The 10,758-nt window shown below is 38.2% G+C and overlaps 4 protein-coding genes across 9 annotated transcripts; 2 read left to right on the top strand and 2 right to left on the bottom strand.

The window, feature by feature from the left end:
- Positions 1-39: 39 nt before the first annotated feature.
- rnasekb (ribonuclease, RNase K b) lies at positions 40-1,558 on the top strand. The gene is made up of 3 exons (XM_056735914.1): positions 40-232; positions 704-786; positions 994-1,558. Exons 1-3 carry the CDS (start codon positions 155-157, stop codon positions 1,136-1,138), a joined length of 306 nt encoding a protein of 101 aa, XP_056591892.1. The 5' UTR covers positions 40-154; the 3' UTR covers positions 1,139-1,558.
- Positions 1,559-1,576: 18 nt separating this feature from the next.
- med11 (mediator complex subunit 11) lies at positions 1,577-3,017 on the bottom strand. Of its 3 annotated transcripts, none has more exons than XM_056735913.1 (4): positions 2,999-3,017; positions 2,513-2,594; positions 2,247-2,377; positions 1,577-1,987 (listed from the first exon to the last, which is right to left on the bottom strand). In XM_056735913.1, the coding sequence occupies exons 2-4, from the start codon at positions 2,580-2,582 to the stop codon at positions 1,844-1,846; spliced, it is 345 nt and encodes a 114-aa protein (XP_056591891.1). In that variant the 5' UTR covers positions 2,583-2,594; positions 2,999-3,017; the 3' UTR covers positions 1,577-1,843. The 3 variants fall into 3 exon arrangements, with proteins under 3 accessions (XP_056591891.1, XP_056591890.1, XP_056591889.1); XM_056735912.1 differs by lacking the exon at positions 2,999-3,017 and adding an exon at positions 2,796-2,893; XM_056735911.1 differs by lacking the exon at positions 2,999-3,017 and having other exon boundaries at positions 2,513-2,860.
- On the top strand, positions 2,311-4,858 carry si:ch1073-143l10.2 (uncharacterized protein LOC565165 homolog). The gene is made up of 7 exons (XM_056735907.1): positions 2,311-2,440; positions 3,048-3,137; positions 3,217-3,280; positions 3,645-3,726; positions 3,954-4,027; positions 4,115-4,366; positions 4,456-4,858. The coding sequence occupies exons 1-7, from the start codon at positions 2,428-2,430 to the stop codon at positions 4,586-4,588; spliced, it is 708 nt and encodes a 235-aa protein (XP_056591885.1). The 5' UTR covers positions 2,311-2,427; the 3' UTR covers positions 4,589-4,858.
- Positions 4,859-4,977: 119 nt separating this feature from the next.
- On the bottom strand, positions 4,978-10,358 carry arrb2a (arrestin, beta 2a). Of its 4 annotated transcripts, none has more exons than XM_056735903.1 (16): positions 10,218-10,358; positions 9,558-9,588; positions 9,398-9,458; positions 9,248-9,292; positions 8,907-9,103; positions 8,756-8,815; positions 8,568-8,635; positions 8,325-8,460; positions 8,167-8,251; positions 8,001-8,073; positions 7,783-7,920; positions 7,618-7,701; positions 6,969-6,992; positions 6,147-6,223; positions 5,863-5,917; positions 4,978-5,764 (listed from the first exon to the last, which is right to left on the bottom strand). In XM_056735903.1, the coding sequence occupies exons 1-16, from the start codon at positions 10,238-10,240 to the stop codon at positions 5,680-5,682; spliced, it is 1,242 nt and encodes a 413-aa protein (XP_056591881.1). In that variant the 5' UTR covers positions 10,241-10,358; the 3' UTR covers positions 4,978-5,679. The 4 variants fall into 4 exon arrangements, with proteins under 4 accessions (XP_056591881.1, XP_056591882.1, XP_056591883.1 ...); XM_056735904.1 differs by having other exon boundaries at positions 4,978-5,761; XM_056735905.1 differs by lacking the exon at positions 6,969-6,992.
- Positions 10,359-10,758: the final 400 nt, after the last annotated feature.

Below are 10,758 nucleotides of genomic sequence, written 5' to 3'. Positions count from 1 at the left end.
GCGGAAATAGACGAATATAGACGAATATAACCGAGTCCAGCTGCATACACCGCACTGATTGTCGATAGGAAGAGAGAGGCTTGCTGTCATCTCGGATGTAGGCGCTTCTTCTCCCAAATTCGAAAAGAAGAATCGGTGGTCGTTTTAGGGGAAAATGCCGTCGCTTTTATTCTGTGGGCCTAAACTGGCCGCCTGTGGGATCGTGTTAAGCATATGGGGTGTCATTATGCTGGTAAGTACTATAATCTTCGTGACATTGCTTGCTAGCTGTAGCTAATGCGAATCATTTGCAACGACAGGAATCTGGTTTTGCCTTAAAAATCGTGAGTTTGATTGGTAACGTTATATATTGATTTATTTCTTTAAATGTGCATAAATAGTCTGTTCGGTTAGCTATTTATTCGCAGAATATGCAAACACCTCTAGACAGAGAATATGACAGCAGGTGTTACAACCATAGGATGGGATGTGAAGGCCTGAACACATCATCACCATACTACCTTAAATATAACATATCTTGTAAAAACATGCATCTATGAATATTTTTCATAGATATAAATAGACCATATTATCTCGTTTGAATTCAATTTTTTATGTCTAATTCCTTCTCATTATATATGAATAAACATTACATTTGCACCTAATTTTGTGTAATTAAAGATGCATAACAAAACCCTGTTGTTCTGCACTAATTTTCTGTTAGACAATGTTGGGGATCTTCTTCAGTGCAAAATCCGCTGTGTTGATCGAAGATGTTCCCTTTACTGAGGAAGACATCCGTAATGAGTGAGTGACTGTACTTTATGTTGAGTCTTTGTCGTACTGACTTGTCTTGTCCAAGGACAATGCGATAAGATATCTCTTAATATGCAATTGACTTGTGTATTATATATATGAGATTGCGATGGTTCCATATTCAACATATTGGGAATTTTTCTGAGTGCAATGAGCAAAAATGTCACTTTAACACCCATGTTATCTCGTTTTGAACAGCAAAAATCCACCACAGACGGTTTACGGACTCTACAATCAAGTTGGCATTAACTGCTTCATCGCTGCTGCCATCTATGTAGGTGTTGGCGCTGTGTCTCTCTGTCAGGTTCGCCTTAACAAACGCCAAGAGTACATGGTGACATAAACCCAGAGGATTTTATCTTCCCTCCAGTTATCCCCAATTATTTATTTTGAAAAGACTTGTGCAATGTCAAAAATGTAGACTTCCTTTTGTTGTGTTTACTGAACTAGGTGCATTTAAGCTATGGCTTAGAAATGAAAACAATACTGGAAAAGACGTTTCATCGTATTAATGTAAAGTAAAATAATAATGGACGGAGACACGCTGTGTGCACATATTTTATGTACTGTAGATGCATGATATATGGAATAGATATTTTCCTTATAGAAAATAAAATGTGACTCCGTATTGTTTTCCTGATGAATAAGACACAGTAACTATGTCTTGATGTGTGTAGAATGTGGGCGTATGGTGGATATTTATATTTCCAATATGTAAGCGTTTAAAAATGTGTGGTAAATGTGATGTGTATGTTTGTATAATTTGTTCACCTGAATAAAATACTGGGAAAAAAAACGTTTTATTTTTAGACTAAATTATTAAATAGCGGTAACAAAATAAGTAAAAACACAACGAAGGCTTTCAGAAAATTCCACAGCCAATTTTTAGAGTTAAACATTTGGTTGGTTATCTGAGTTTTTCCATACAAAATAAGAATGTTGTCGACAGCGTTGGAGGCAGTATTCAAACTCTTGATATGTAGTTTGGCCTTTACCATCAGGATTACAGTCAGATTTCACAAAACCATAGTCCATAAAATGGTTGCCTTTATGTCTGTGGATCAAGCATCATTTCACAGGTCCGTGCCAGGTCTCCCAGTTTAACACGGGCGTATTCTGCTCGGTTTAAGGCCATCTGGCAGTCCTTTCTGGCTGAGTATGTCGATCCTTCATGAGGCTGACCCGTTGCAACCTTTACTCATAAGCAGAAAAGGAACACAAAGTTAGTATAAATAAATGTAATGCTATGTTTATTTTGTAATAAGAAAAGATTTAAGGAGTTCCCCTACTTTATATATATATTGAGCATTAAACTATATATAAGAAGCATGTAATTTCAAAGCAATTAAAAGATCTCACATACTACAAAGGCACTCTTTCTTTTTATAAATCTTCTCAGATACAAATACTACATCATATATGACGACAAGTAAAGACACACAAACACACACCTGTGTCAGATATCTGATCTGTGCACTGAGTTCATTCTCTACTCTATTGATGGAGGTCTGGAACTGATTCAGCTGTCGGTCTAACAAATTTGCATTCGCTTTTTCTTTGGAAAGCTCCAGCACAATAGTTCCTGAAAAACATATAATGAATGAACTGATGTTGCTTGATGTATTCTGACCAATGGCATATTCGAGTATGATTTATTTACGTTTGTGTAACTTAGCGAATAATACAATATTTCAGATGAGACCAAATGAATACACACCAGCGCTCTGCAGAACTAACGCGATCTCCTTTTCCACGTCTTCTAGTAATCTCAATCGGTCATTAGCCATTTTAAACACAACCTGTAAACATAAGGTAAACGGAAAAACACACTCCGATAAACACGCAAGCTAACAGAAGTTAGCTAATAACCAAACAACACGTCTGCTCGGTAACAAAACATAGATATACTACTAAAAATAAAATGGTCGTTAAATATCGTTAAACTACTCGCATTAACGCTAAAAATTGAAGATGTGAGAATATTTTACACCAATTCGTACACAAAGCAGCGGTCAGTAGGCAGTAGGAGCAAGACTACGGCAAACGCGGAGGGTCATTCTGACAAACACGCGAAGCTTGCGGAGTGCCTATCAGAGATAATCAATGTTACACCAGTAATTATAGCGGTTTGTTTACCAGCTGGAAGAAAACTTTGACAACAGAGTTTGACTCAAAACCAAATGTTAATATACCAAAATAGTACTTTTTAAAAACTGGGCAGACGGAAAGGTTTCTCTCTGTTACAAACACAGTCATGGAGTCTTGGAAGAGTCACGTGCGGGCAGAGCTGTTTCACAGGGACTGCAGGGAGAAAGATCCCTTCTCTGGCCTTTATGGGAAGGGTACGTTTCATTTTAGATAAGCAAAGACAAATAAGCAAGAAGAACAGGTTGTGTTTTTACAATGACCTTCTCCTGACAGTGTCCAGGCTGGAGGAGATGCTGGACTTTCACATGAAGCTCTGGAAGGACATGGACACATTAAGGTACTGCCTGGCAGCATGTGAATTATTACACATGTTCAATTGACTTGTTGGCTAACTTAAAATGACATGTATTGGCCTTTTTATGGAAATACAAACTTACCATGAAGAATTAAGGTTTATTTCACCATAGAAATAGCCAAGATGTCAATATTTGGTGGTTTCAATACCCATGTGAGGTTTTCTTTTGATGTATGGACTCAACGGCGTCTAGTCAAATATAAGAAGATGATTCAATATATTGGAAATATATATCCATTTTCTAAGAATTTATATATCAAGGTTTGAAGATCTCACCCTGAAATTGCTCATATCAGTTGCTGCATTAATTTTAAGCTAATTTATGTTTTTCTTTCTTTTGAATAAGGTCCAAAACCAATAAGAGATGTCCAGATGAAGGTGGCACACTTTATCTCCAAGTGAATGAAGTTGAGTTTCTTAATCAGCAGGTACCATCACTGAAAAACTGCACGCTTAACCAAACCGCTGTTCTTCTCACCACATACCATTTTCCAAAACTCAACATGGTTGTTTTGTAATGTGTTTTAAGCTTAATCAGGTTAATTTTACTTCTTTATATTGGTATTAATTTATTCTCCAACAAACAGCATGGTGTCAAATGGCGTACTGTAGAAATAACAGTTCTGCATTTAGAAAATTTCATATTTCTGTATAGCTTAAACAGACCATCTCAGAGCTGACCAGCAGTCTATACCTGAAGGAGGCGGAGTTACAGTACTGTCATTCCCAGTAGGTCAACTTTCAACGACAGCTAGACGTTTATAATAAAGCTAAAGGCTCTTAACTTATATTGAGTTCTATATTTTACTGCTGTAGAATTACCCGCTACAGGACAGAAGCGATTGTCTTGGCTCAGGGAGCTTCTTCACTACGGGCAGATCTTGCAGAATATGAGTATCAACTGGAGTGTCAATCAAAAGAACTGTCAGTCCTGAGATTGGAGCACCAGACAGTGAAGGAGGATCTTACTTCTGTCAACCTACAGAAAGAGCAGTTTCTAGACCGCTGGTTAGAGGAGAAAAAAGAAGAAGCCAAGAGGATTAACAAACACAATGCAACACAAGAAAGGTGAACACAGACATGCCATTCATATAAGGTTTTAAAGTGTGTATATTGATTTGCACCTTCAAATGAATTCGTTTGATTGTGTCCACTAGGTGGCAGCGTTTAGCCGGTCGAATGAAGAAGCGTTATCGTGCCCGCTCTCGTCCACCACCACCACCATGTGTAGCCAACAGCACCTCAGAAATTAAAACTATGGAGCCTCAACAACAACGTCTGCCTTCTTAAGACTTCTCTGTGACACATTCTCTGTACAATCTTGGGAATTGTTTTATTATAATCATTTAAAGTGATAGTTCAGCCAAAAATAAATATTGTGTCATCATTTATTCACCTCTATTCATTTCAAACCTGTATGACTTTCTTGGTTCTGCATAACACAAAATAAGATATTTTGAGGAAACTTGGTACCCAACAGCACATTTTTCAAAATACCTTTTGTGTTCTGTGGAATAAAGAAAGTCATACAGGTTTAAAATGACGAGGGTGAGTAAATGATGACACATTTTTTATTTTTGGTCAAACTTAACAAGTATAGGAGAATGCTTAAATAAAACACAAGCATAACATTTCTTCCGAACACATAAGCTTATTCTTAATTTAATAACACAGCCATATAGTTTTTTAATTTTATTAAAAAAATTAAATAAAAATTCAGTTTTAAAATAAAATAAAATGGCAAACAGTGTATCCTGTTATTATGAAAATTGCAATAACACGTTGACAATGTTTTTTGTTCAGTTCCCCTGAGGGATGTTAAATCTTCACACATCCTTTAGTTGAATTTTTAAATTTTTTAACCAAATGCAGCCATTCAACAAATCAAAGCAGCACTTTCAAATATTTACAACCTGCAGGAATGCGTTTAGTCACATATCACCCTAAACAGCAGCACTTGGAAACATGCACATCACTGAAACCAACTGTCATTGTGTAAAGCACAAGGAGCTTTTTTACACACTTCACAGGAATATCATGACTGCCCCTGCAAAAGGATAAATACATGGAATATATTAAAAATTGCAATCAGGCCATCGTTTCAGACTGCCTTGCCATTCTCAACATAAAAGTTGGCACATTATAAGAGATACAATTATCACATGCCAATGGAAACATTTATAATTCCCTGGGATCCTTCATTAGCTTAAGTTATATTATCCACCCGTTTACATCTCTCCATAAAATACATGTCCAAATACTGTTTCAACCTCAATGAGATGAGAAATACTTCATTGTTAGAGCGAGGATTATTCAGGGTATCGCTCAATGTTGATTATTTTGTGGAAGGCTTATGTTCTTCGTGAGCGAGGTGTTCATGTTCAGTAGTCCTCCTTGTCAATGATTCCTTTTAAGCGCAAGCGAGCGAAGTCCTCAAATACAAAATCGTCGTCTGCTATTAAACTGCTGTTAGAGTAAAAGAAAAACAAGTTTACAATCCAAAATACACAGGCCTACTCTATGTATGAACATATCGTATTTAGAAAATATAAAATGAGTCTCACTTTGTCTCAAATTCTATCAGGTTTGTGTCAATTGGTGGATCCATCATTGGAGCAGCTGTTAAGGAAAAGGACAGGTTAGAGTTCGTTTTGCATGTACTTTATAATGAAGTACTAAGTTAATGATGACATTTATCCAGTAATCCTGTTGTATCCTGTTTGTATAGGATGCTGGGTTCATATATCCAATCGTTTAAGTCGCTTACAGACATTATTACTATTATTCTGAAATTTATGACAGTGTCACGAAGTGAGAAATGAGGCTCACATTTGCCATGCACAAATACCTGAAGGTGAACTGGGAAAGAAGAAGTCTGTGGGCTTTGGATGCATTAGGACAAAAGGCAGTTCCACGGAAACATCCCTGACAAAAAAAAATTGCATTTTTTGTGCAAATATTCACATTCATACTAACAGGATTTCATTACAAAATCAAAACAAGAAATATTTTTGCATACAGAAAATCAAACATTTACATGGCCATTAAGTTTTCTATATTGACACTCATCACATTCTAATTTCCAAACTTTATTTATAGTACATTTATATGTTCATTAATGCATTTGGCAGAAGCTTTTATCCAAAGCGACTATACATTTGTATTTGAGGATGTGCAATCCCTTGGAACGAACCAATGACCTTGGCATTCCTGGTACCATGCTCTAACCACTGAGCTACAGGTAAGCTAGTGTAACCGGAACGAACCACACCTGCACCAGGCGGGCCTCGAACAGGGTCGGTTCGGCATGGGAGTCGGGCGCTCTAGCGAGGAGGCTAAAGACCGCAGTCTCTAGCGTCTGTCGCTAGAGAGTCCTTGAGGCAGAGGAGTGAGGTTTACATACTGCACAGCTCTACACTAGCTTGCCTCCGTTACACTAGTAGCTTAGTTTTTTTAAACATAGCTTTTTTGGCTGCAGTTTGTTTTGGCTAAAATATGAGATACCAGATATCTGTGCTGAGGTTAGTGCTCAGTTATGAGTCTGAGTTATCAGACAGGAGACATCAGGGTATTGACGACCATAGCAATGAACATATGCACATCTCCTTTTCACATCAAACCTGAAGACACACAACAGCAAGCCACCAGAATGCACAAGGGATGTATTTACCTCTCCAGCAAGCTGCTTAAAAGCCTGATGCGATGGAAAGACAGATGGAGAAGGAAACAGACAGAGAGAGAAATATAAAACAATGGGAGAGTGACAAAATGATTGGATAACCTAAACATGCAGCAAAGAGAGGCAGAGGGTTTAAGGGGAAATATAAATCACAAGAATACTGCAAAGCCACAGAAGGATCTACACCAGCGATGCTCAGTCCTGTTCATGGAGAGTTCAGTTCCAACCCTATTATATAACATCTGCATTAATTTCTAGTTAAAGGAAACTTACAGTAGATATGAATACCTTGACGCTGCATTCGGCTAACAATAAAAGCGCACCATTATTTTAAAAGGTCTGTATTTTACATAATATTCGCCGAATGAATGTACACAATATTTCTGCGTTTAAGTAGTCACAGTTTGTCAAAAAACCTCAAGGAACACAACCTAGCATCCCTGAGCTACACCAACAGTCATCCGTATCTACAAGCTCAGGCAATACAGCATAAACAACCCGTGTTTAACCCTCAAAGAAACTTTTGTAAACAAAAACAACAACAAAACGTTTCACGTGTGAAGACGTCTAACACCAATCACAAATGATCCCCAGTATGAGACTGTGGATAGGAGAATGTTTGACGAACCACTTGACTCACCCTCCACGAGATACCACCAGTTTCACTTTGACCCGATATGACACCAACACTCCCAGAACTTCTTTATTACTGGCATCCTTCACACTGAAAAGCCCATATACAGAATGTAGTGATCATTGAGTCACATGTCTTCTGGATTTGTAAGTGGTTCAACGTAACACTCACATGGTACTAGATGCGAGGTTGGTGTCTTCATGTTTGAGTTTTCCATCTAGTGCCAGTCCCCTCTTCTCCCGATTGTTGTTGAGGGTGGGGGTGAGCGTGTAGACTTTGCAGAACGTAGAGCTGGATGCCACCTGATCGCTGCAGAACACAAAGACAGATCCAAAGGATCAAGGTAATCCACAAACATGAAGAAGCGAACGTGAGAGAGAGAGACTTACTCAGCCTCTATCTGAGCCACTGGACATTTGTACTGTGCTGTACTGAAGAGACAAATATCAGCATACTGTCGAACTGGAGAGAAAGACATTGTATACAATAAATAGAGTAATATTATGTAAACATTATAGAGGTTAATAAATCAATGTCAGCAAAACAATCTCTCACCTGATATTTTAACTCTTTTGACAGTCTTGGTTGAGTTATTTGTGACGTGGACATTAACACTGATGGGTTCTCCATGGTAATACAGCTGTTTGATGAGATCGAACTTACAACTTGAACCAAAATACTAGTAAAACTCATCTGTGCAAAACGTATCGTACCTCTTTATCAAGAGAAGCCTCTAGATGTAAAGATCGGTCTGACATAAGGAAACTTCTTGTTGTCTCCACCATCGGCTGTGGACCGGGTTTCTCTGGGGCATATTGGACTTTACGTATTATGAGCCGAACTGAATTCCTGTGAAATTAGAAAGCATGCCTTTTAAAAAATAACACGGACAGAGGAGATGCATGTTAGTACAAGGTGTAAAAAGTAATGCGTCTCAGAAAACATTTAGTTCAAACCTTTTGTGATTCTTCTCTTCCATCGATTTGGCACAGAACGCCCTGATCTCAAAATCCACCCCACAGGCCTGAAGTTGGGTCAACAAACTTTTGTCAAAACTTGGAAAGCAAAACATGACATGTGAAACTGAGCTACAAACCATAAGGTCTCAGGTTTTTAAGTGTTAAAAGGAAGAAAGTGACATCACCTTTCCTGTATCCTCAGGCCCAGGCTGCAAGGTAACTGAACATGGCAGGTTTTGTGGTATCTTACAAAAACAAATTAACATAGAATTTAAATATATTGCTCACACACCAAGAACTGCACATTTTTTTTTTGCCAAAATAGTTCCTGCTCACATTGAAATGGAAAGGATAAGCATTTTGGCCCAATTTCTTCAAAAGTCTCTCCTGCAGCCGACTTCCAGTCTTGGCATCCTCTGGGATGGGAGGATAGGCTTGGAAAGTAGAGATGTAAAGATCTTTCCGGAAGGAAAGTCCTAGGACGTCAAGGTCCTCACGGCCATATCGAAACGCGCAGGTTAATGTGACAAATACTGGAATACGAATAGAAAAAAGTCACATATAATATACAACCACAACAACATGTACGGCAAGATAAAACAGCATGTGACAATAAACACACAATGATATAGCTTCAGGGAAACTAAGCCATAAATTAAATTTATTTTTGAGCTAACCTTTTCTATCTTTGAGATATTCAGGCTCCATCAGGATGACACCATCTACAACAGACATATAATTTCCTCCATGTTAATATAGTTTCATTTAAAATCCGTACTTTTGACATTTCATGTTGATGATAACAAATTGGCAAATAAGTAACTCACCAACAGGGTCCACGTGATCTAAATGGTCTACAAAATCTCTTTTCCCAAGGTACACTGTTAGCTGCAAGAAAACACCAAATGTGTTAAGACGTAAACAACGCTGGTCCAGAAGAACTTCCTGTTTCAGTTTATTGTAACAAATTCACAAATACAGTCTTACTTTGCAGTTGGGACTGGACTTCTTGAATACCCTGTAGAAGATGGAAAGAAGTCAATGCATGAACTCTTAAGATGACGTTAGCAGAGCCACGAAGCAAATGAAGGCAACCCTATCTGATCATCAAGTATCTGAAAATAGACTTGGTTGCTAAAGTGAGGCAAATGGTGCAGAAGTTGCACATGTTTGTTTTGCAGAAACAGGCTGCAGGAGTGCAGACAAATGGTGGAATGCAACAAATGGCTTCGGTGGGAGATCTAGTTGCATGCAACGTCCATAGTCCATACAAGTGCATGTTTGAAATTACTAACAAAACTGATATTATGACTTATGGGGTAGTTTGATGCAACATATGAATTTTGCGTATGTTTTCTATGAGCAGCTGTTGCTAGCTTCCAGGCTATCTGAAATGCGTGTTAAAGAATGAAGTGACTTCCAACCAAGCTGTGGGAAATGCGTAGGAAAATGTTTGTTTTTCGACATAAGAAAAACATAAACATAAGAAAATTCACGCGATAGTTAAATGCAGTTGTGCATCATGCTCACGTTATCCCTCTTACGTTACGTCCATTAACAATACAGCGAATATTAGCTGCGCTGTTGTTAGCTTTATAATGATAACCGGAAAGACTTCTTGAAGATATGTAACGTCAAAACACTCACCGGGTTCCTGCCTTGTCCCCCATAATGAGGGAGGGTTTGGCTGTGGAAATTCGTGCAGAAAAACAGAGATTTGCCACAGAGTGTAAACAGCAGTTTCTGTGGGTGTTGTGTCGCTGCCTGGCAGCTGGCGATGGGAGGAAAGGTCACGTGATCATCCACCCATACAACCGTTAGAGCATCAGTCGATTCTCGTGTGGTCGACTAAATGCGGCCCTGCGCAGAACGATGCGTGCATGACATCACAGTACCGCGAGAAGAAGAGTGCTCGCGGTATTTTGATGTTATGCAGCGGCCAAGTGTGATTTAGACATACAAGGAATTTGTCTTATTGATAGAAGCTTCCAGTGCACATATAGTTTACAAGACATGTAACAAAAAAGGAATAAAAAAAGAAGAAGGAAGACAGTACACTTTCGCCAAAAGACAACATATGACAAAAGAGCAACAGTGTATATTGTATGTACAGATGTGCTATTCACATGTTTTAATGTACTATATACAAATGATGTAAGAAAACCGATTAAATTGAATGCATATGAAT

This window comes from Triplophysa dalaica, chromosome 22 (assembly GCF_015846415.1).
Source record: "Triplophysa dalaica isolate WHDGS20190420 chromosome 22, ASM1584641v1, whole genome shotgun sequence".
Taxonomy (NCBI): domain Eukaryota; kingdom Metazoa; phylum Chordata; class Actinopteri; order Cypriniformes; family Nemacheilidae; genus Triplophysa; species Triplophysa dalaica.
The sequence above is the reverse complement of the archived record's forward strand: the minus strand, read 5'-3'. Positions and strand labels throughout refer to the sequence as shown.